The following is a 26,544-nucleotide window of genomic DNA, read 5'->3' as shown; positions in this document are numbered from 1 at the left end:
GGTTTCAAGATTTCCCTAAAGTAACAGGGTTTATTCCCAAGATGAAAACTCGGGTCATGTGACTGCCATATTTGTCTGGAAGGTAGACAAGTAGGGAGCTGTCTTTTTTTTTTCTTTTCTTTAATCAAGTTTATTGAGGTATCTTTTACATTCAGTAAAATGCATCCATTTTAAGTGGGTCATCTGATTGACACATGGTGCCCCCTGGCAGCCACCAATCAATACTAACATTACATCCCCTGAGAAGTTTCAGGAGGCGGTTCTAGGGAACATAATTTCCTTCTAGGGCCACCACCCTTCAATTTTTTCTGTGCACCATGGAGGGCTGTTTTAAGGAGTCTTAGAGATTGAGGGGCTGACCAAGCTGCATAGCTCGACACAGAAAGCTTTCGGTGGCTTTTCCCACTAATCAAAACAGAAGTCTTACATCGAGGTTCTGAAGAATAGATCTAAAAATGATGTACAAACGCTTAAATTACAATAATAGATTGCCTGCAGGATTGGAAATACTCCTTTGAATTTACTTTGTACCTCTATTGTGAGATATCCAAATTTTACCCACACTCCCAAACCTTATGCAAAACAGAGGTCAAGAATAGGAACTTACTCTGTGAGGGAGAAGGGGAACAATAATAGGTCCTTACTATTACCATGAGTCACAGAACAAGGTAAAATTCTAGACCCTTAATTTTCACTAACAGTCTCTTATTTATGAGTAGTTTTGACTGACAAAATTATATTAAGGTAGACCCTTGACTTAGTCACATTAAAAAGTCTATGGAAGATAGTAGAGGGAACTGGGACCAAACACAGAGCAGGCCCAGCGGCCTGCTGAGGGGCAGAGCCGCCCCCCACCCCCCTCGCCTGCCAGGTAGGGGAAGGGTGACCACCGACAGAAAAGGCCCAGTGGCCCGCGGCGGGACAGAGCTTCCAATCACTCCTGCAAGGTAGGCGGGCCTGCGACCCACCGGCAGAAGAGGAGCAGCCGCCTGCTGAGAGGCTGAGCCGCCCCCTCCCCCTGCGCCGGCATAGTAGAGGGAACTGGGACCAAACACAGAGCAGGCCCAGCGGCCTGCTGAGGGGCAGAGCCGCCCCCCACCCCCCGCGCCTGCCAGGTAGGGGAACTGTGACCACCGACAGAAAAGGCCCAGTGGCCCGCGGCGGGACAGAGCTTCCAATCACTCCTGCAAGGTAGGCGGGCCTGCGACCCACCGGCAGAAGAGGAGCAGTGGCCTGCTGAGAGGCAGAGCCGCCCACTCCCCCCCGCGCCTGCAAGGTAGTCGGAACTGAGACCACCATCAGAACAGGTCAGACCTGCAACCGAGAGACAGAACAGGCCCAGTGGCCTGAGGAAGGGTAGAGCCGCCCCCCCCCCCCACGCCTGCAAAGTAGGCGGACCTGCGACCCACTGGCACTACAGCCCCAGAGGCCTGCAGAGGGGCAGTGCCGCTGCCTGCGCCTGCAAAGTAGGCAGAACTGCGACCACCGACAGAACAAGCCTAGCGGCCCGCAGAGGGACAGAGCCGCCGCCCGCGCATGCAAGGTCGGCGGACCTGCTACCGACTGGCAGAGCAGGCCCAGCGGCCTGCCGGCGTGGTAGGCACATTGCCCCAATTGGAGGAGGGGCAGAGCCGCCGCCCGCGCCTGCGAGGGAGACTTTGCAACTATACAAGACCAATATAAATATATAGGGGGAAAATTCAATAGCACAACAGTTTCACCAAGAAGAAAGGAACGCGAACAGTATGAAGAGACAAGGAAAGAAAGGACCACAAGCATTGCAGGTCAACTCAACGTTAGAAGAGGTAATAGCTGCAGCTGATGGAATGTCAGATAAAGAATTCAGGATATACATGCTTCAGATGATCTGGAGTCTCAAGGAAGACATCAGACAGCAAAATCAGACAATGAAAGATCACTTCAACAATGAATTACATAAACAAATCCAAGAAGCAAAAGATCAACTATACAGGGAAATAGAGGTTATAAAAAACAAACAAACAGAAATCCTAGAAATGCAGGAAGCAATAAGCCAACTTAAAAACTCAATTGAGAATACTACCAGCAGAGTAGAACCCTTAGAAGACAGAACATCAGACAATGAAGATAAAGTATTTCAACTTGAAAAGAACATAGACACCTCAGCAAGACTGTTAAGAAACCATGAGCAGAACATCCAAGAAATATGGGATAACATCAAGAGACCAAATTTAAGAGTCATTGGGATACAGGAAGGAACAGAGTTTCAAACCAAAGGAATGAGCAATCTATTCAATGAAATAATTCGAGAAAACTTCCCAGACTTGAAGAATGAGACAGAACCCCAAATCCTAGAAGCCTACAGGACGCCGAATGTGCAAAATCATAAGAGACCCACACCTAGACACATTATAATGAAGATGCCCAACATACAGAATAAGGAGAGAATTTTAAAAGCTACAAGAGAAAGGAAGCAGATCACATTTAGGGGTAAGCCAATCAGGATAACAGCTGATCTTTCAACACAGACTCTGAAAGCTAGAAGATCCTGGAATAACATATTTCAAACACTGAAAGAAAATGGGTTCCAACCAAGAATTGTGTTTCCAGCGAAATTAAGCTTCAGGATGGAAGATGAAATTAAAACCTTCCACGATAAACAAAAGTTAAAAGAATTTGCAGCTAGAAAACCATCTCTTCAAAACATCCTTGGCAAAACATTACAGGAAGAGGAAATGGAAAATAACAATGAAAACCAACAGTGGGAGGTAGGACACTAAAGGGAGGAAAATAATCAAAGTGGAAAACAAACCATGTTTAGTAACATAAATAAACAAATATGGCTGGAAGAACAACCCATATCTCAATAATAACCCTAAATGTTAATGGCTTAAACTCACCAATCAAGAGACACAGGCTAGTAGAATGGATCACAAAACAAGACCCAACAATATGCTGCCTACAGGAGACGCATTTGATAGGAAAAGACATACATAGGCTGAAGGTGAAAGGTTGGGAAAAATCATATCACTCATATGGACTTCGGAAACAAGCAGGAGTATCCATACTCATATCAAATAAAATAGATTTTAAGCCAAAGTTAATCAAAAGGGATAAAGAGGGACACTACATACTGCTCAAGGGAACCATACACCAACAAGACATAACAATCATAAATATATATGCCCCAAACAATGGTGCAGCTATGTTCATCAAACAAACTCTTCTCAAGTTCAAGAGTCTAATAGACCACCATACAATAATCATGGGAGACTTCAACACACCTCTATCACCACTGGACAGATCTTCCAAACAAAAGTTGAATAAGGAAACTATAGAACTCAATAACACAATTAATAACCTAGACTTAATTGACATATATAGAATATACCACCCAACATCAAGCAGTTACACTTTTTTCTCAGCAGCACATGGATCCTTCTCAAAAATAGATCATATATTATGTCACAGGGAAACTCTTAGACAATACAAAGGAGTAGAGATAATACCATGCATCCTATCTGATCATAATGGAATGGAACTGAAAATCAACGATAAAAGAAGGAAGGAAAAAGAATACATCACTTGGAGAATGAACAATAGGTTACTGAATGATCAATGGGTTACAGAAGACATCAAGGAGGAAATTAAAAAATTCTTAGAGATTAATGAAAACACAGACACAACATATCGGAATCTATGGGACACATTGAAAGCAGTTCTAAGAGGAAAATTCATTGCTTGGAGTTCATTCCTTAAAAAAAGAAAAAAACCAACAAATAAATGATCTCATACTTCATCTCAAAATCCTAGAAAAAGAAGAGCAAAACAACAGCAAAAGAAGTAGAAGGCAAGAAATAATTAAAATCAGAGCTGAAATTAATGAAATCGAAACAAAAGAAAAAATTGACAAAACTAAAAGTTGGTTCTTTGAAAAAATAAACAAAATCGACAGACCCTTAGCCATGCTAGCGAAGAGAAGAAGAGAGAGAACTCAAATCACTAACATACGGGATGAAAGAGGCAATATCACAACAGACACTTCAGAAATACAGAAGATAATCAAAAATTATTTTGAATCCTTATACTCCAATAAATTAGAAGATAGTGAAGGCATAGATAAATTTCTTAAGTCATATGATCTGCCCAGATTGAGTCAGGAGGATATAGACAACCTAAACAGACCAATATCAATTGAGGAAATAGAAGAAACCATCAAAAGACTACCAACTAAGAAAAGCCCAGGACCGGATGGGTATACAGCAGAGTTTTACAAAACCTTTAAAGAGGAACTAATACCAATACTTTTCAAGCTACTTCGGGAAATAGAAAAAGAGGGAGAACTTCCAAATTCATTCTACGAGGCCAACATCACCCTGATACCTAAACCAGACAAAGACACTTCAAAGAAAGAAAACTACAGACCAATATCTCTAATGAACCTAGATGCAAAAATCCTCAATAAAATTCTGGCGAATCGGATACAAAAACATATCAAAAAAATTGTGCACCATGATCAAGTAGGATTCATCCCTGGGATGCAAGGCTGGTTCAATATACGGAAATCAATAAATGTTATTCACCACATCAATAGACTTAAAAATAAGAACCATATGATCATCTCGATAGATGCGGAAAAAGCATTCGACAAAGTACAGCATCCCTTTATGTTCAAAACTCTAGAAAAACTAGGGATAACAGGAACATACCTCAATATTGTAAAAGCAATCTATGCTAAGCCTCAGGCTAGCATCATTCTGAATGGAGAAAAATCGAAGGCATTCCCTCTAAAATCTGGAACAAGACAGGGATGCCCTCTCTCACCACTTCTGTTCAACATAGTTCTCGAAACACTGGCCAGAGCAATTAGACAGACGAAAGAAATTAAAGGCATCAAAATAGGAAAAGAAGAACTTAAATTATCACTATTTGCAGATGATATGATTCTATACCTAGCAGACCCAAAAGGCTCTACAAAGAAACTATTAGAGCTAATAAATGAATTCAGCAAAGTGGCAGGATATAAAATCAACACGCATAAATCAAAGGCATTCCTGTATATCAGCGACAAATCCTCTGAAATGGAAATGAGGACAACCACTCCATTCACAATATCTTCAAAAAAAATAAAATACTTGGGAATCAACCTAACAAAAGAGGTGAAAGACTTATACAATGAAAACTACAGAACCCTAAAGAGAGAAATAGAAGAAGATCTTAGAAGATGGAAAAATATACCCTGTTCATGGATAGGCAGAACTAACATCATCAAAATGGCGATATTACCAAAAGTTCTCTATAGGTTTAATGCAATGCCAATCAAAATCCCAACGGCATTTCTTGTAGAAATAGAGAAAGCAACCATGAAATTCATATGGAAAAATAAAAGACCCAGAATAGCAAAAACAATGCTAAGCAGGAAATGTGAATCAGGCGGTATAGCGATACCAGACTTCAAACTATATTACAGAGCAATAGTAACAAAAACAGCATGGTACTGGTACCAAAACAGGCGGGTGGACCAATGGTACAGAATAGAGGACACAGAAACCAATCCACAAAACTACAACTATCTTATATTTGATAAAGGGTCTAAAAGCATGCAATGGAGGAAGGATAGCATCTTCAACAAATGGTGCTGGGAAAACTGGAAATCCATATGCAACAAAATGAAACTGAATCCCTTTCTCTCGCCATGCACAAAAGTTAATTCAAAATGGATCAAGGAGCTTGATATCAAATCAGAGACACGCCGTCTGATAGAAGAAAAAGTTGGCTACGAACTACATACGGTGGGGTCGGGCTCCAAATTCCTCAATAGGACACCCATAGCACAAAAGTTAATAACTAGAATCAACAAATGGGACTTACTCAAACTAAAAAGTTTTTTCTCAGCAAAAGATACAATAAGAGAGGTAAATAGAGAGCCTACATCCTGGGAACAAATCTTTACTCCTCACACTTCAGATAGAGCCCTAATATCCAGAGTATACAAAGAACTCAAAAAATTAGACAATAAGAGAACAAACAACCCAATCAACAAATGGGCCAAGGACCTGAACAGACACTTCTCAGAGGAGGACATACAATCAATCAACAAGTACATGAAAAAATGCTCACCATCTCTAGCAGTCAGAGAAATGCAAATCAAAACCACCCTAAGATACCATCTCACTCCAGTTAGATTGGCAGCCATTATGAAGTCAAACAACAACAAGTGCTGGCGAGGATGTGGGGAAAAGGGTACACTTGTACATTGCTGGTGGGACTGCAAATTGGTGCAGCCAATTTGGAAAGCAGTATGGAGATTTCTTGGAAAGCTGGGAATGGAGCCACCATTTGACCCAGCTATTCCCCTTCTCGGTCTATTCCCTAAAGACCTAAAAAGAGCATGCTACAGGGACACTGCTACATCGATGTTCATAGCAGCACAATTCACAATAGCTAGACTGTGGAACCAACCTAGATGCCCTTCAATGGATGAATGGATAAAAAAAATGTGGCATTTATACACAATGGAGTATTACTCTGCATTAAAAAATGACAAAATCATAGAATTTACAGGGAAATGGATGGCATTAGAGCAGATTATGCTAAGTGAAGCTAGCCAATCCCTAAAAAACAAATGCCAAATGTCTTCTTTGATATAAGGAGAGTAACTAAGAACAGAGTAGGGTCGAAGAGCATGAGAAGAAGATTAACATTAAACAGGGATGAGAGGTGGGAGGGAAAGGGAGAGAGAAGGGAAAAAGCATGGAAACGGAAGGAGACCCTCAGAGTTATACAAAAGTACATACAAGAGGAAGTGAGGGGAAGGGGAAAAATAATACAAGGGGGACAAACGAATGTCAGTAGAGGGGGCAGAGAGAGAAGAGGGGAGGGGAGGGGAGGGGAGGGGTGATAGTAGAGGATAGGAAAGGCAGCAGAATACAACAGACACTAGTATGGCAATATGTAAATCAATGGATGTGTAACTGATGTGATTCTGCAATCTGTATATGGGGTAAAAATGGGAGCTCATAACCCACTTGAATCAAATTGTGAAATATGATATATCAAGAACTATGTAATGTTTTGAACAGCCAACAATAAAAAATTAAAAAGTCTATGGAAGTTTTCTTTCTAGTAATGTTCAGGGGGAAAAAAAAAAGCATGTAAATTATTCTAAGGGATTATCTTACTATATTAATAAAATAAGACATTGCAAAGGTTCTAAATTCATAATAAAATTTGGAACTGGAAGGAATCTTACAAATCATCCAATTTCTTCATTTTTACTAATAAAAAAAGCCCTGAGATATATATTTCTCTTCAGGTTACAAAACTCACTATTGCTCTAACTGCAACTATAATTTAGGTAGTCTGAATGCCAGTCATTCAAAATAAAGCAAGTGACTTGATAAAATATATTTAAAAACAGATAAAAAGTTAATAGCAACATACACCGATTTTTGTACTTATGAATCAGTTTCATGACACAAATTAATTCACAAATCTATGGCTCTGTCTTTTAAATACTTACCAAGTTCCCTTGGAAGAATTATAAACTTAATAAAAACATCTAGACTTGAAAATCTTTTCAGGGCCATATTTCAAAGAAAGAGACCAGCTATTTGGTGGCAGTCCCTAACCTATCTATAATTTGTCCCAACCTGTCGCTCAGGTACAATGCAGAGTTGGAACCAAGGAGTTACTTTGAGTCATTGCAAAAAGATGTGTGACAAAGCTTCAGGATGTGGGCCTCATCCCCTTCAGGTCAACAAGGTCAGAAAATCAGAAATGCCCGTGTGTCACTGTGAGCCCCTTGCCACCCAGCTGCTTCCATCTGCTTAGCTTCCAGGGCCAGAGGAAGGTTCTAGGCTGCTTGTTCATTTACCGCCCATTCAAGGAGTAAATGGCCAGATTCTCAAGTTTCAATTCTCTAAGGTTATTTCACAGTTGGATTTATTCAACATTTTTATTCATATGGGATAAGATAATCTTTATAACTTTTAAGTCTAGCAATATTTAAGGCTATGTTTGGTATACATTTGACAATGAAAAACTCCAAAGAATAGGGACTATTTTCTTTTTATTGTATTTTTATAATTGATATAAAATTGTGTCTGCATATAGAGATAATCAATGTTCTCAAAGTAAGTTTAAATGTTTATATAAAACAGATTTTACTAGCCAGCAGCCAACAAAAGTCTTCAAGTTGTTGAAGGTAAACTACAATTCAAAGAAATGGTATCATTAAAATACAGTAAATTCTCAGTTATCCAAAGAATCAGAGAAGAGAAGTCTGTTTACTGGGATTGAGTCTGTTTCTACCACACAGATAAGTGTGTCACCAATTTTCTTGGAATTAAATATTTTTAATTTACTTAACATTTAAAGCAAACACTTTAAAAAAGTAATTCTGGAAGTTCTTCAAGATCAATACACATTAACATCAGTACCCTGCAGTTGCTTCCACAAATATTTTTTACGTCCCCATTCTGGGTATTTGTGCAATGCTGATAAGATTTCTGACTGAGATTGCTTTGTTAGTCAGCTTTCCAAAACACATGCAGTGCTCCTCAAAAATATTTAAGAAGTGACCTTGAGGATGATGTAGGAAATTTAAACGTTTTTAAAAGTTTGCGGCTCTTAACCACAAAGCTCCCTGATCCTTTCCCTGCTTTATCGGGTTGAAGAATTTAGTGGATTACATCAAGACGAAGTTATTGTTTTCAAAATCACATGGGATATTTTGAAATTGAAAGTATAAATGGTACAACTTCACATATTTTATCACTAGTTTCAATTTACTACATTGATTAATATTATAAATTTTAAAATAATGGAATAGATACACCAAAGACCTGTGTCTTAGGTTATAGTAGTCTTCCATTTAGAAATGGACAAAATTTTAAAACACTGTCAATTAATACTTCTTCTAACATTGAAAATATTCCTCCAAAACATAAAAGATTAAATGAAAACTAAGAAATTCAATCACTTAGGTTTGGACTGAAATTTTTAGTAGCCATGCTGGTGACTACATACAAATTTATACAAATTTAACCCAAACTTAGAAAGAACAGAAGATACACTGGGGTTACTTCAGGATGCTTTCTCATCTGCATGCTGGAGAATCATAGGCAATCCCTCAACATGAGGAAGAGGGGAAATAACACCACCACTAATGTGAGATGATTGTCTTACCTTTTAATAAAGCAGTTACAATGATGTTTGAAGCAAAAATTTAACTACACATTGTCCTTCCCACAATCATCATGTGGGAAAATTCAATTAAAAACTTGAAATATTTGAGTCCTTAGAAGACATCTTGGCAACCTTTTCCTTTCCTGGCTGCTCCAGACCTGACATATTCCTGGCTTCTTCTTGAATATTAATGTGTGGTTGCTGGCAGCAACCTCATGCTTATATAACCACACCTGGTCTAAGTAGCTTACCAGACCAAGTTGAGTTATAAGTCCCTTGAGGAAAGTGGACGTGCTCTCTGTGCTTGGCTCAGCTCAAAATTACATGTGTGTGGTGTTTCATAAATATTAAATGATGGTGATGATGGGGAGCACCCAGGCCCAATGCCAATCTCTCTCAGTTTCTCTGGGGATTTCTAATAGGCCAGTTACATCATTGCAACAGTTACAACTTTCTTCTGAATGAGTCAAAGGAGGAAAGAAGAATTTATCTTCCGACTCAGGAGGACCCTGTGAAGAAGCCTGGGATAGAGGGAATGCATTAAAAAATAGAGCAGCAGAAGGGATGGGAACCCATTCAATAGCAGCCAGGGGAGCTGAGCACTTGCAAATGCAGCCTGTCTTGCTGAGCAGACTCACCAGGGGATCCTGGATTCTGCATTCTCCACTCTAACAGCCTGTATCAAAGTTATAAAACCAAACTAAGGGTCATGCTCAAGAAAGGCACAACTATCTCACCTCCTGGGTGGCAGTTTCTCAGCATCCTATCTTCCTTCTCCTGGACGTAGGGAACACTGACTTTCCTGTTTGGCCTGTTTTGGCTGAGACAGATTTGAAAACTATTTCAAGGAGACAGAGTACTACAAGTAGCAGTTAGGGCTGTCAATCTTGGCTGCTCCTCAGAATCCCCAGGGGAGCTTTCAGAATATCCATCTGCACGCCCCACCTCTAAAGAGACTACTTTAAGGTATTTGGAGCTGGGCTCAGGCATTAGTATTCCTAAAGACCTCTCTTGGTGAATCTAAACTTCAGTCAGGGCTGAGAACCACAGCAACATTTATTCTCTATATTGCTTCATATTCCATTTAGCTAATTACTATTTGTTTTCTTTGTTAGTTTTTTCCCCCTGCCTACAGTTTTAAGATAAGCAAAAGAATTTTCCTTGCTCTAAGGTAAGGCAAGACATGACAAGCACTGTGTAAGATCAACCAGGCACGCCTAACTCTGCATGATGTACATTTAAGAGTGATCATTTTGATTCATTAAGGCAACTGAAGACATTTTTGAACTATGGGCATATCCTTTTATTCCTCAATGCCCACGACTTTAAAAAAAAAAACACAAATATATTAAAATAACCCTAAATTTCTGTTTCTTTTACTAGAAAAAAGAACTAAAGAATTCTAGAATTTTAGCATCATTTAAAAAAAAAAAATCTACCTTTACATAAAATCCCTTAATTTCACACTTCTGAACCTGTTTCTATACAATTAAATAGGGTTCCTGGAAAGTACCTTTTATTTTTGTACATAATGAAAAGACCAGATGTGAATGAGAAAAACAGATTTTAAACTTCTCTCCTTCCATTTTTAAAAGAAAATATACCTCTGGAGTGCTCTGTTAATTTATTTCAGGATTAAAAAGAATTTCATTATTAACAACAGTCACAACAAGGACAAAGTTCCAAATGGTTGGAATTCATTCGCCCAATAAGCAACCACGCCTTAAATTCTACTCCACTAGAACTCCCCCGACTACCTCCCCACTACATACATACATCTACGTACACCTGCTATCTCCCGGGCTGATATACAAACCACTGAGCAGTTTTCATTAAAAAAAAAAAAATCTATTTTAATTAAAGAGCTAAGGGTAGCCCGTTATCAGAAATGTGCAGGGCTCCTAAGAGGGCTCGTCCAGAAGTGACAGCTGTTGGGCTGGGTCACAGCAAGCGTGGACAGAGTGGCAGGACCTTCAGCAGTCCTGTCCTTCAGGGAGCCTCCTGGCTTCTCTGCCCACTTCAGGAATACATGGTCAGCTGCAGCCATTCTTGGATGGACACCTGAATCAGGCCATCTGCATCTCTGTCCAGGGACTTGAAGGCACGGAACATGGCGTCCAGGCGGACCAGGCAGCTGATGAAGTCGTTGAAGTCCATGCCCCCGTCCTCGTCGACGTACCGGCGGACGATCATTTGGTAAAGCTGTTCGTTCAGCTGGAAGCCTGCTGCCTGCAGAGCTTCCCGCAGCTGGGACCTCCCCAGAGACCCGGAACCGTCCCTGACGTACTGCAGGTAGACGCACTGCCACCTCTTGATGTTGTTCCACAGATACTTGAACTCCTCGAAGCCCAGCTTCCCCGTGGTGTCGCTGTCCATGACCGATACGATGCTGCGGCACGTGTCCAGGCTAAATCTGGCGGTCTTCAGATACTTGTGCTTCGCAAGGACTTTGTTGAGAATGTTCATCAGGTCAGTGGCACCCACCTCCATGTCGGGTCCAGCCAGCTGCGCAAACTGGTGCCGAAAACGCCTCACCTCCTCGCTCTCCGAGGCTTCCACGGTGGTGAAGTGCTGCTGGGTGGGCGGCGGCGGCTCCGGGGTATACTGAGCGGCAGCAGCCTCGCTGATCAGGTTCACAATGCCCCCCATGATCCCGCCAATGCTTCCTCCTCCTCCTCTTCTCTGGACACCTCCTCCCATGAGACCTCCAAGAGCTTCTCCAAGACCTCGATCGGCCCCTTCCAATAAGGCCTTTGCAAGAAACATTCTTTCAACAAGCAAAAGTGTAAAAATTTCAGCAGCTTTTATCTCCTATACCTGGGAGACTGTATAGGGAGAGCGGGGGTGGAGCGCAGGTAGCTCAGGTGTGGGAGAACTGGCTTTTCAGACCTGCTCCACAGCACCACGCCTCCCCAAGGGAAGTCTCGTCTCCACCTGAAGTTGCCTGATGCCACCAGGTCCTAGCACCTGCCATACTTTTAGAGGGCCTCAATAAAATTGTTTTTGATTCTTCCAGATAAATATTGATACATTATTCTATCGCCACACATGAGAATATTTTACATAGAAAATGTAAAACTATACATTTCTACCTGCCATTGCTTTCTTAGTTCTTTTTCTCAGCACCTGAAAGGCGGTATGCATTTTCCCAGGAGAAGGTAAATGATTCAAAGAAATCATCAATTTCTTTTTCTAAGGGATATTTGTTATAAGGGGAGTGTCAAAGAATTATTGAGCATCGGAAAGATACTTACAATACCCTGACTAGAGCAGAGATTTTCAAAGTCCAATGTTCTTAAGAAAAACCTGGAAGAGGGTTTTTAAAATGCCAGGTGCCCAGGTCCCACCCTCAGACATTCTGATTCTGGAGCCCTGCTTGGGCGGGATCCATGATTATTTTGGGATTTTTTTAAAAGTATATCATTTATACAGAAAAACATACAAACTGTAACTGTACGGCTCAAAGAGTTCCATTGATGGTACATATCTGTGTCCCAGCACCCAGATCCACAAACGAACCTCACCAGCACCCCAGAAAAAGCTTCTTTCTTCAAAACTTCTTTCTTATTCACCTCTGCCAAGGTAACTGATATCCTGACATCTAGCACCATAAATTAATTTTTGCATCTTAATGAAATAATATAGTATATACTTTTCATCTTCAATTCACTCCTCCTCTCATCCTAATTCTACCTCCTGTCTCTATGAATTTGACTACTCTATATGGCTTATAAATGTGGAAGTATGTAGCATTTGTGTCCTCTTTGTGACAGGTTTACTCCACTTAATGTCTCTGATGTTCACCCATGTTGTAGTATGTCTCAGGATGTCATTCCTTCCTGGGGATGAATGATATCCCATTGTGTAAACATGCCAAGCTCTGTCTTTCCATTCATCCGCTGGTGGACACGTGGGCTGCTTCCCTCTTTTGGCTATGGTGAAGAATGCAACTAAGAACATGGGTGTACAAACACCTGTTTAAGTACCCAATGTCAATTCTTTTGGGTATGTGCCTAGAAGTGGAGTTGCTAGAGGATATGATAATTCTATTTTTATCATTCTGGGGAACTCCCATACTACTTCCCACATTGGCTGCAACATTCTATCTCCCCCCAGAAGCTTGATGTTGAACATCTTTTCTCCTGCTTACTGGACATTCGTTTAATCTTCTTTGGAGAAATGTCTATTCAAATCCTTCGAACATTTTTAAATTTTTTCTTTAAATTATTATTATTGTTGAATTGTAAAAATTCTTTTAATGTTGTGGGTACTGATTTCTGATCAAATATATGATTTATAAATATTTTCTCCCATTCTGTGGGTTACCTTTCTGCTCTGTTGTTCTTAGATGCATAAAAGTTTTAAATTTTGATGTGGCCTTTTGTTGTCTGTGCTGTTGTTGGTAATATATCCAAAAATCATTGAGAAATCCAGGGTCATGAAACTTTTACCATCTGTTTTCATCTAAGAGATTTATGGTGTCAGTTCTTTTGATTTATTTTGGGTTAATCTGTTTAACAGTGTGTTTTAGTCAGTTTGGTTTTTGTTGTTGTTGTTGCTGCTGTGACCAAAAGACCTCACAAAAACAATGTAGAGGAGGAAAAGTTGACTTTGGCTCACAGTTTCTGAGGTCTCAGTCCTTAAATAGCTGACTCCATTGCTCTGGGTCCCAGGTGAAGCAAAACATCAGGTAGAGGGCATGGAGGAGAAGAGCAATTCTAGACATGGCAACCAGGAAGCAGAGGGAGAGCTCTGCTCATCAGGGACAAGATAAAGCCCTAAGGGCACTTCCCCAGTGATAGACTTCTCCAACCACGCCCCACCTGCCTGCATTACTGACCACTAATTACTATCATTGGATTAATATACTGATCAGATTAAGGCTCTCACAACCCAATCATTTCACCTCTAAACTTTCTTGCATTTTCTCACACATGAGTTTTTTGGGGATGCCTCATATCTAAACCATAACGTGGTATAACGTAACTTCATTATTTTGCACATGGATACAGTTGTTGAAGCTCCATTTGTTGAAGACTGTCCTTTCCGCATTGAACAGTTTTTGTACCCTTGTTGAAAATCACTCTATCATATATACAAGGGTTTATTTCTGGGATCTCTATTCTATGTTATTGGTTTATGTGTCTCTCCTTATGCTTGGACTATTTTGATTACTATAGATTTGTAGTGATATAGTTTTGATACCAGGAAATCTGAGACCTCCAACCTTGTTCTTCTTTTCAAGATTGTTTTGGTTATTTCTAGATAACTTGAGCTGTAATACGTATTTTATAATTGGTTTTTCTATTTATTTTTCTTGAAGCGCTTCTTCTCCTGTTTCTCCAGTTTCCTGCCTGAACCACTGTTTTCTTTATGACGTCCAGATTCTTCCGTGGAACCTCTCCAGTCTCACAGAAGGACAGCGCTGCTCCTCCACTTGTCCTTGAAGCTTCTCCCCCAATACACTCATGGGAACATCAGAGAAACAATCCATCTGTGAGGTGATACTGCATTTGTTTTCCAGGTACCAGGAGATACTGCCTTTGTTCTTGGCAGCTGCTGGGCCAATGAAGGTGGAGTGGAAAAGGAGTCCCTATTTTGGTGTGTTACCCCTGGTCTTCAGGGCTCTGGAAATTGGTCCCTTTGCTGGGCCCTGGGAATCACTCAGACACCAGGACTGTGGTTTTTCAATTTCTGTAGAAAAAATCATTGCTGGAATTTTGTTTGGGTAATACTGGCATCTTAAAATATTAAGTCTTCTAATTCATGAACATGAAACGTCTTCCTATTTATTTGTCTTTAATTTCTTTTAGCAATGCTTTGTAGCTTTCAGTATACAGGTCTTTTAACTTCTTAGGTTTATTCCTAAATATTTTATTCTTTTTGATGTTACAATAATGAAATTGTTTTCTTAATTTCCTTCTCATATTGTTCATTGTTAGTGTATAGAAATGCAACTGCTTTTATGTAGTGATTTTATATCCTGCAACTTTGCTAAATTCATTTCTCAGCTCTAACTTTTGTGTGGAATCTATAAGGCTTCTACAAATACAATCATGCCACCTGTGAACATGGATAATTTTGCTTCCTCCTTTCTAATTCACATGGCTTTTATTCCTTTTCCTTGTCTAATTGTGCTGGCTATGATTTCTACACTATGTTAAGTAGAAAAGGAGAAAGTGGATATAGTAGTCTTGTTCCTTGTCTCAGAGGAAATACTTTTGATCTTTCTCCGCTGAGTCTGACATTGTCTGTGGGCTTTTCATAAATGGCATTTATTATGTTGAGGAACATTTTTTTCTATTCCTAGTGTGTTGAGTGTTTTTATACTGAAAGGTATGGGATCCTGTCAAATGCGTTTTCTGCATCAGTGAGAAGATAACGTAACAATGTGATTTTCCCCACTTCCTTCTCATAATGTTACGTATTACATGGGTTGATCTTTACATACTGAACCATTCTTGCATTCTAAGAGTAAATCCTACTTAATCATGGCGTACAATTCTTTTAATAGGTTACTGATTCTGTCTGCCAGTATTTTGTTGAGGATTTTTATATCAATAGTCATATGGAACACTGGTCTATAGTTTTCTTTTCTTGTAGTATCTTTCTAGACTATGTTATCAGGGTAATGCTGGCCTCACAGAATGCGTGAAAGGATCTGGCCCCTAGCTTTTCTTTTGGGGGAAGTTTTTGACTACTGATTCAGTATCCTTTCTAGTTTTACAGGTCTTTTCAGATTTTTTTTTTTTTCCTTCAGGATTCGGCCTTACTAGATTGTGTATTTCTAGGAATTTGTCAGTCTCATCTAAGTTATCCAATTTGGTAGCATACAGTTGTTCACAGCACTTGTTTATAATCCTTTTTATTTCTATAAAAATTGATAGTTATGTTTCCTCTTCTATTTCTAATTTTTTGGCTTGCTTCCATACTTGGATGCTTTCTTCAACATTACATTTGTGAGATTTGATTTTCTATTTTTAATAAGCATCTTCAGAAGTCACAAGTCAGACTGTAACAGGAAATCCCATGCATACTTTGAGAAACCCTACCTTTGATATTAGGTAGAGTCAGAGTTCTAGTCTTCCAAGTATTCAAAAATTGTATTCGTGAAATCACAGACTTACAGACTAAACTATTATAGCACTTTGGGTCTTAATTTCAAGTCTGCAAAATGATGATAATAGCATCTCCCCTGCTTACTTCAAAGTAATTCAAATGAGACTTTTACATATCTATGAATATGCCACAGTGAAACCCCAACATTCTCTGTAAGTACTATACACCAATAAAAAAACTTTTAGATAAAAAAAATTCAATCTGATTTATTATATCAGGTCTTAGACCCAGTTCTTAGGATACAAATGCAAATACAACAGCATTGCTGTGCTCAAGGACCACGTAGATCCACAGGGACTAGTTGTAGTTATAAGCTGATGACCATGTTCACATTTCTACTATTAATACTAATCTCCTACATTTGTATAAAATATGTTTTGGTATCTAGGTTTCATAAAATTCCTCTTAAAATCATAAAAGTATTCCAGATGAGAAAAAAAGAAAACAGAAAAGTTAAGCAAGTATACATTTTCAAGATCATTTGTCTAATGCATTGTAAATTAATTTTTAAGCCATAAAGTGCTAGAACTGAGTAATGATGAGTCCTGCTATTATTTGGGAAAGAATAGTAGCTAGGGGACATTGCTATCTTTAGGACATGGGAGAATATCATGCCTCCTTCTGGTATAGCCCGTGGTTTAAATAAAACTGTCCAATGACTAGTTTTATTTTTCATGGGTACAATGAAATGATCTCTGAACACCAACAGACAAATGTCTTCCTTAACCACAAAGAAAAGTACCACAAAAAGACTGCCTGGCTTTTAGGATTCACAGAGGCCATCTGGCCTTGGATGGATTTAAATGCATGCACAGAAGCTTCTCTCAGAGGAAACTGAATGGGCTTTGTTTTGTAATATTGCAAATTAACTTGATAGCATCCACTATCATACAATGTGCTTCCTTATGCCCACCTGAAGTGTTTTTTTTGCTACAATTTAAATTCAGTCCCTCTTATTTATTTTCTGTGAAGAAGGAGGACATTTGGTTAATAATTTCTCATAAGCCATCAGAGAACAAAAGACAGGTATTAGATTAACAAGCTTTTTCTTCTCTGGACTATCTAATCCCCTAAGGCTATTTATTAGAACATTAATAACAACCAGAGTTCCATCTTGGAGGGAACTCTATAGAGCATCCTTGGAGAAAAAGGGTACAAGAAGAGGCCACACCTAATGGAGAATTTCACGCAAATTTGTGAAGGAAGACGTGAATGTTATCAACGACATTATTCACAGTAGCCCAAAGTGGAGACAACCTGAGTGTCTACCAACTGGCGAATGGATAAACAAAACAGAACACATCCATATCAAGGGATACTATTCAGCAATAAATTAGAATGAATTCTTGATACATATTACATAGATGAACTTCAAACATTATGCTAAGTGAAAGAAGCAGGGGCTATAGCTCAGTGGTAGAGCTTACCTAGCATGTACAAAGCCCTGGTTCAATTCTCAGTACCATAAAAGAGAAAAATGAATAAATAGATGGAAAAAAACCAAACACAAGACACCATATATTGTAAGATCTCATTTACATGAAATAGCCAGAAAAGAAAGGCAAGATTATAGAAAGATAGATTATAGAAATTAATAAAAAGTAGATTGATGGTTGCCTAGGGCTGGGAGATAAGTAGTTGACAGGAAGTTACAGTTAATGCCACAAGGAGTAATACTGAGTTGATGAAAATGTTCTAACACTGATCGTTGGTGATAGCTACACAACCTGGTAAATGCATTTTTAAAAAAATCATTGCATTGGGCTGGAGATGTGGCTCAAGTGGTAGCGCGCTTGCCTGGCATGCGTGCAGCCCGGGTTCGATCCTCAGTACCACATACAAACAAAGATGTTATGTCCGCCAAAAACTAAAAAATAAATATTAAAAAATTCTCTCTCTCTCTCTCTCTTTAAAAAAAAATTTTAAAAAATCATTGCATTATATATACTTGAAGTAAGGAAATTCTATGGTATGTAAAATATTCTTTGAGGAAGTTTTGTTTTTAAGTCAATGCTAACAGCATACACCCCCCTTCCTGGGCTAGCAACCCTTCTGCAAATGAAGAGGATGAACAATGTGCTCCCAAGACTCCTCTAGCTCTCCAGTTCTAAGAGTCTAGATTTCCAGCGACAGCAGCGGCCTTCTCTTACATTCAGTTAAGGGTCCTTTTGGTCCCTGAGCCTTTCCATGCTACATATCAACTTAATCATTCTGTATCTTGAGTCTGGTTCCATTAATTTGAAGACAAGTGTATTTACCCTTATTCCCACTTTGACACACTGACTGTTTCCAAAGAATTCCTGATCTCAACCCATCAAGTAGGTGGCTCCTTCAAACAATTCCAAGAAAGGAGAAAAGAACCTGGTTTAGACTAACATAAGGACCTACGACTCTGAGTTTGGGTCAAACCTCTCGATCAAGTGGGAATTTCACCTCACTGCAATGTGATCAAGACCAGACTCTCCTAATTTGTTGATAAGAATGTCACATTGGATGAAATCAAAAGCCTTTCTAGAATCCACATAGATAATATCTATTTTTCCCTTATCATTTTGGACTGTCACTTTGTCATCAGAGGAAATTAGATGGGTCTGACGCAATCCATTCTTTACAGAGCTCTGTTCTCTACTTCCTTAAGGTCTTGAAGGAGGCCAATCATTGATCATCTGCTTTAGTTCAAAAGTCAAGATTGAGTTTTATGCAGACTCCTTCACTTCCTCTGTTCATCTCCCTGCTATACAGGCATTGAAAAGACAAAAGTAAAGTACATGATTCTCAGGTCTAAACAGATATTTCTAGTACAACAGCCCTCAGACAGAGAAAATAGAGTGATGGGCTGATGGGAGTCAAGTCAACCTGAGAACTGAAGAGGAAAGGGCTCAGATATATAGAATGACTTGGCTTTCAGGATGACTGAATAGAAAAGTTCATCTGTTCCACCCAGAAAATCATAGCCTTTACTAAAAAATTATATAATATGAATTAGAGTGGGTTTCACATTGCAAGTCCCGGCAAACTGAGATTGGAATCAAGATGCGTTCTCATGTGAACTATTTAATACTGTATTACTTATCAAATCTGAACTGCAAATTTAAATGATAGAAATTTTACAGTTTATTTTCAATCACTAAAGCCACCTAGGTATCCTGCCCCAACTTTCAGCATGAGAAAAAAACCTGTAGGAGACAACACCCCCCCTCCCGAACAGGAAGGGGCAGAGGGGACGCCTGTTATTACTGGCACTCCAGACTGACACTTGAACTGAAACCAAGAACAGGACAGGCAGGAAGAACTTGGGATAAAGAAACATTCATTCCACATAATGAAACAGTAACAAAAGATTTACAGAAGTTTACAATAGCCCCAAAGCCTGGGTTGCCAAAGTGCTAAAGTAGACACAAACTTTTCCTGTCTAATATTTAAGCAAAGCACACTGCAATGCCAGAAGCAGCGAGCGAGTACTAGCTAGCAGAAACGAGAAACCCCATGGCACTAGTCCAACTGTTTTTATAGAATGGCAATAATAACCGTCTAAATTTTACTAGGCAACGTTCTATTATGTCCTAAGAGGACTGGAAAAACAAGGTAGACTCAGACTACAGCTAAGGAACTGAAAATCCATCTTCCTCCTTCTTTTCCTCTCATGTGTGAAGATGAAGGATATACTACTAGTTAGAGTTGTGGGAGGATATTAACAAGAGGAACACAGATTAGTCCAGATTAAGATTCCCAGTGATCTGCTTTCAATCCCATGTGAAGATCCCACAGGTTAACAGTGGTCACTGTAAGAACAGACAGGCATCCTTCAATCCATTCCTTAAACCTGCCAGCATGCTTTGTTTGCATCGGCTTAGGCGATACACCAGGATCAGCAAATTACAGCTGTTGGCTAGATCCAGACTGGTGCCATTTTTGGAGATAAAGTTTTATTGGGGTGCAGTTATGCCCATTTGTCTGTGCACTGTTTATGGCTGCCTTCATACCTCAGTGGCAGAGATGAATATTTGCAACAGAGACCTTATGGCCTGCAGAGTCAAAAATATTTTGCTTCCAAAATACTTAACTGACTCTGGAATATAGCTTGAAATATAGGTTGTGAGCAGGGAGCATGCATGCTGTTGTGGCATGGTGTCAGGTGGAACATCAAGCTGGACACGTCCTGAGATGGAGGGTGGAAGGCGTGCTAGTAGCAAGAAGACAGCATGGTGTGTTGGCAAACTCACAACAACAATTACGTTCTTACTGAAATATTTGAGGGCTATCTCATAGTACATGAGATACTGCTATGAGGGCAGCATACGGGTCTACTCAACTGCACAGTTTAAGAAGAACAAAATGAATGACACAGACACTTTTACAAGTGTAAAAATGACTGCTTTGTAATTGCTTCTCATTTAGACTCTATTATTTCTTAATCTCATTAAATGCTTTTAAATCCCGTCAAGTGTGCTAGCAAAATATGTGGTACTTAATTTGAATTAGGAATATGAAGACACTGAGAGAAGGTCGTGATTTTAAACCACTTTTCCAGGCTTCAACTCTGGCGAATCCCTAATTAGCCTCTGATCTGGAGTATTCAATACATACTCATGAAGATAAAGATGCTAACTTGAACCCAAAGATAAAAAGATTTGTTTTTTGTTTTGTTTTGTTTTCCAAAGAGATTGAATCTTTCTAAAGAAATTGTTCCAAACTAGTAAACTCTGCTCTGCTTTGGATCATGAATGCCATATTTTTGTTGGACCTTCAAACGGTCTGTCACCAAATATTTGAGATTCTAAAGAACATGCTAGAAGGATCTAATAACATATTTTTAGGGACAAACTATGGCAGAAACTGTTATGAAGTTTTTGTAGACTAGCAAAGAACACACTGAGAAGAATGAAGGAATGATGGAGAGAGAACCAGATCCCTTCTCCATCCCCCAAATCTGAACCACACCTGTAACAGACTTGGAAAAGACTGAGAAAGGAAAATAAAGGGGTGGGGGAGTGGAGAGGAAGGCGATAAAATGGGAAGGGGGTGAGGGAGGGGCTTTGGGAGTTTGGCACTGCAAGAAGTTACAGCTGCTGGAGAGCAACAGGAACTCAGCCCTGTCTCTCCCCAACCCCAGCCCTTGTAAGCACTGAATGCAGCCAGATAGGCTACTCCTACAGAAACCACCACGGAGCGCCCGAGCCTCCTTGCTCTTCCCATCGAATGTTCCTCAGCGAGGTCCCTTTAACAGACTGAACAAAGGAGACCGGCTTGGAAGCAGATATGTGCCCAAGGCGTGGCAACATTGCATAGCTCAGCTTCTCAAAACAGAGAGAACCTCACAGGCACAGACATGCAGGTGTGCTAAACAGGGGGAGTGGGAGGGAGAAACAAGAGCCTGAGTCATTATTCTCCCTGATCTTCCAGTAGGTTGAAGAGCCACAAGAAAAGCATTTTCTAGACCAGCTTAAGGTTCATCTCTGGGGCTATATCACATCATTTAAAGAAGTGAAGAAAACTCAGTTATAAATGGTATCAGAGCCTATGGAAGCAGCCACGGAGAAGCACGACTGACCAGTGGGCTACACTGCTCAAGGGTCTCCAAGCGCCTGGGTCAGCTGACTGCTCCAGTTCAAAGTGAGCCAATGTTTTAATGCTCGCTTTGTGCCCCGTCCCCACTCCCAGATCTTCCTAAAATTAACAGTGCCATAGAAACAGTGGGCTGTTGGTGGGTTATCACTCATCATCAGAAGTCAGAACTAGTGTCCTAACAATTCTGTGACTGCAAACTATGACAGTTTGACACCTCGAGGACAGGGCAACCTCTACAGATACTGTGTTTAATGTTGATTTTAAATCCCAGTGAGCACAATGTCTAAGATGTGCTATAAACTCCTCCTCTGTCCCTGTTTCGGTCCCTCTCATTTCCCCCCATCCAGTCCTTGTTTGTATGTCCCTGCCATATTCCTTCCTGACACCAAATTCATACAGAGAAATGCCATTTCAAATTGCATAGTGTCTACAGCCATCATGGTAGCTGCCACATAAATCTTGTAAAAAGACAATTAATATACAAGGAAAAAGGTATCTCTAATTTCCCAGTTTACAAAGTTAAATCCAATGACATCCTTCTCCTTTCCCCTAAATCTTCTTTACACTTTATAGTCACACTGTAGCATTGAAACATGGTCATTTCATGAGGGAGAACAAATTATTTGTATGCTGTGAGCAAGCAATGAATGAGGCCCAGGTCCTACATATAGAAGGAGGTTGCTGAAGAGTACCACGGTAAAGAATCATTCATCTGTGAGATCACAGAATAAGTCATTAGGCACACTGGTGTACTCTAGGAAAGAAGAAAAAAAACAAAAAGTCAAAGAAACAAAAATACCCTGTCCTATCTGTCATCAAGTTATAATTTCTTTGCAAAGTACCTTTTTCTGGTAGTTAATACAGGGACTTCCAGTACCAGCCAAAATGGAATAAACCCAGTTTAGCCTCTCTCTCCCAATTACAACGAGAATCACTGAACAAAAGTACAAAAAGTAACTACCTCTGCCCAAACCACCCCAGCAGCAGGACTGGTGAGGAAATTCAAAACTTGGAGAATAATCAGTAAGGATGTGAAACCATGGAGATCAAAGACAGGAGGATGACTTTAAATTGTTAGAAGAACAGTCAAGTTGGAATTCTACCTACAACACAAATGTCCCTTAGGAACAATTGCAAAACAGTCATATACTGAGAAGGAAAAATAAAGAGCTCATACTCCTAGATATTCACCCAAATGAAATTAAATTAAAATCAACATTTATATAAAAGCCTATACACGAACATTTAGATTATATCTGTATTCATCATTATCCATCACTAGACACAAAGCAAATGTTCTGCAACAGAGGAACAGATAAACTATGGTACATCCATACAATGGAATATTACTCAGTAATAAAAGGGGAGAAACTATGAGACATACAACACTCTGGCTAAATCTTAAATGCATTATGCTAAGTGAAAGGAGACAGACTCAAAAACCATAATAGTGTATGATTCCATTTATAGGGCATCTGGAAAATGTAAAACTACAGGGACGAGAGCTAATTAGTGATCACCAAGCATTACAGGTAGGGCCAAAGCTTGTCTACAAATGAGTAGATAACTACAATGGGATTATTATTTTTTTGGGGGGGGGCGGGGTATAACTGTTATGTATTTTAAACATAATGGTAGTTACCTGCCTCTATGCATTTGTTAGAACTCAGAGAATTATAACCCAAAGAGTGCATTTTACTACTGATTTTATATGCTAGAAAACAATTAAAAAGCAGAGAGTTTAAAATCTTGATATATTTTCTAGGAAATTTTTGACAATTCAATTGCATGTACTAATTACATGTACTTAAAATTAACAAGCAGCCAAGAGTTTAACTGAAACCTTTGTTACAAAATTGAAACCTTTGTTACAAAGCATCTTCCAAAAATAAAATCTATTTGATCTTCACATACTTTTGGATAAATCCAGAAACTCTCAGGACAGAACATTATCACATGAGATTGATATGTAAATTTAGATATAAACTTTAAAATTCTTGACAATTATATAAACTTTTTCATTTCCATATTACAAATGTGGCTATATGGTCACAATATTTATTTATCACCTGGTATTTAAAATAAATAGACAATATCATAAATGTTGCACACATACATTATTATTATTATTGTTGCTAGGAAAAATTAAATCATGTAATTAAACCACAAGCTCAGCCTTGATTCTTTTTTTTTTTTTTTTTTTTTTCTTTTTTGGTATTGGGGATTGAACTCAGGGGCACAACCACTGAGCCACATCCCCAGCCCTATTTTGTATTGTATTTAGAGACAGGGTCTCACTTGAGTTGCTTAATGCCTTGCTTTTGCTGAGGCTGGCTTTGAACTCTCCTTCCTCCTGCCTCAGGCTCCAGAGCTGCTGGGATTACAGGCACATGCCACCACGGCTGGTGTTCAGCTTTGATTCTTCTAACACTGGTCTAAAGTACTCTGAATACCCGCCATATTCCTCATGCTCTGTAAAAACTGGTAGAATAAAATAAGATTGAATTTTAACATACCCTGTCAAAGAGAGCAAAAAGTTGTCTCAAGACATCGGAAACAGGTAATTTTAAATACTCAGCAAATTCTTCAATTCCAATTCTTCCACCTTTTGAGGAACGTGCAATAGACGCATATTCATCCAAATGCTTACGGATGCCATCCCAATCCAATCTAAACAAAAAATATAAATGTTACTAGTTCTTTTCAGTTGACATGGACATTTTATAGACAGTTCTAGTCATTTGACTGAGGGAAAAATATTTTATGTATTAAATATGAATCTGATACATTTTTTCAAAGGAAATCAAATGGGAGAATCAAATGGGTATTTAAAAGTATGTGTTGAAAAGAAATAAAACAGTGTGTTGGAGATTAAGAAAAATTAAAAAATACAAATACATGTTGTACATTAGGCAAGCATTTAGTTTTTAAAAGCATATCTGTATAACTCAAAATACACTAAATATCTGACAGAGGAAAAAGTAAATAAGACAAACAATGGGGTGGAATAATAAATGACTTATGAGAAGAAAATCAAAAAGCAAATTTTAACCTCAACATTATTAGCACGTCAATAGTATTTACTGAGTTTTTACAAAAGGTTATAATTCTTGTTTCAAGGAAATTCCAGGATGATAATGAAATTGTATTTCAGAAAATGTTGTGAGAAGGAGATTTGGTAGACTAGAACTTCCTCAAACGTGAGAAATTCTCAGGGTGATAAAAATACTGGAAAATATACAGAAGCTTACCTCACATCCTGCCTTTGCCTTGTAGAACTAAACAAGTAGCCTAATGCATATTTACAAATCCAATTTCAGTGACTGGCTACATTTATCAAATCGAGGGAACATTGTGAACATAATAACAAAACATTTTGTTATCTAGAAGGTATTTTTCTATATCTATATACATTTTCCATATCACTTGTTTAAATGTTTTATTTTAATATTGAGCTTTGATATAGTAACAAGTTCTGCAGCTCCTTCCTAGGGAGGATGCCAAGGTCTATTAAATCAAAGTTGTACAAATTCCTAACAGGGTTGAGAACAGGATGAATTGAACATGAGAGGGTTTGAGGGTTACACCTTTCATACCAGATAGCTCCAAGGGAAGGTTCTAAATGGTTTAAATTAGATCACAAAAATACAAATTTTTTAAAGGTGGCTTTTAAAAAAGTAATAATAACAAAGACCCAGAAGAGAAGAAAAAAGTTGACCTAGGCAAGTACTGAATGTTCAATGATGGTCAGAATATCCATTACACAGGTCAATTTATGTTCCCCATGGGAAGTACTACCATATGCCAGTACCACCTAATGATGCTGTCCTCCCTGTAAGCAGAGGGCAAGACTGAGCAACTGTTCTGAGCTATTTGAGTAGAGAGGCAATTTGTCTGGATTCATGCTTACTATCTTTTGGTTTCTTCCCGGGACTGGTGAACAGATCTCGGGAAGGTTTTTTTTTTTTTCTTTTCTTTTTTTTTTGCATTTGGATCCAGGGCTTCATATACGCTAGGCCAACCCTCCACCACTGAGCTGCATTCCCAGTCCTTTTTAAATATTATTTTGAGGCAGGGTCTCACTTACATTGGCAAGGCTGGTCTCAAACTTATGATCTTCCTGCCTTTGCATCCCAAGTAGCTGGGATTACAGGTGAAGCTAACTATTCTTGAAAAAACAAAACCAGATGAACAAAATAGTCGGTAAATTTACGACCCTGGCTTTCCTGACAAACATCTGGTCCTAGAACTGAGCATCAATAAAGGAAAAGAAAATAAGCACACAGGATTTCAAATTCCTTTTGGACACCTTTATGAAAGTACAATAATTTTAAAATGTACTTACTTTAATTTCTGGCTAATTTTAGTAAATTCCACCAACCCGGCTTCCATGGGCAATGTTAGCTGTCCTGCTGAAATCATCAATCTGCAGTCTTCATAGGTATGATCTGTCACGGGTATCCCCAGAGCTCTAGAAGCATCAAGAATAAAACTGAAATTCAATTTTTTTTTTAAATAGGAATGATTTTTCATCAGCTCTGAACTGTTCAACAAATAATAGCAAAAGGAAAAGTATTTACTACTTTTTAGGCCAGTAGCTGTGGCTTTCTTTGCCAAAGAGACATATTTTTCTACTTCTTCAAAGACTTAACTGGGGCCCCTAAAATGTTAGGTCTGCATGCTTCTGTC

At 39.0% G+C, this 26,544-nt stretch overlaps 2 protein-coding genes across 5 annotated transcripts in view; both read right to left on the bottom strand.

Annotated features, from left to right (window-relative positions):
• Positions 1 to 26,544, bottom strand: part of Lpcat2 (lysophosphatidylcholine acyltransferase 2) — a 74,584-nt gene that overhangs the window by 18,655 nt on the left and 29,385 nt on the right. For 3 of the 4 annotated variants that reach the window (XR_003583296.3, XM_027938969.2, XM_027938970.2), the window contains exons 10-11: positions 26,201 to 26,326; positions 24,372 to 24,525 (exon numbers count right to left, since the gene is read on the bottom strand). Coding sequence is in view for 3 of the 4 variants with exons in the window: in XM_027938969.2 (XP_027794770.1) it covers positions 24,372 to 24,525; positions 26,201 to 26,326 (280 nt within the window). In the remaining variant the exon portion in view is untranslated. Of the gene's footprint in view, positions 1 to 16,473; positions 22,610 to 24,371; positions 24,526 to 26,200; positions 26,327 to 26,544 lie in introns of those variants that run through there. The other variant, XM_027938971.2, reaches the window with a different exon arrangement.
• On the bottom strand, positions 10,778 to 12,725 carry Capns2 (calpain small subunit 2). The gene has a single exon (XM_027938972.2). It carries the CDS (start codon positions 11,932 to 11,934, stop codon positions 11,188 to 11,190), a length of 747 nt encoding a protein of 248 aa, XP_027794773.2. The 5' UTR covers positions 11,935 to 12,725; the 3' UTR covers positions 10,778 to 11,187.

Source organism: Marmota flaviventris, chromosome 18, assembly GCF_047511675.1.
Source record: "Marmota flaviventris isolate mMarFla1 chromosome 18, mMarFla1.hap1, whole genome shotgun sequence".
NCBI classification, from domain to species: Eukaryota; Metazoa; Chordata; class Mammalia; order Rodentia; family Sciuridae; genus Marmota; species Marmota flaviventris.
Note: the sequence above shows the minus strand (reverse complement) of the source record. Positions and strands in the feature narration are given on the sequence as shown.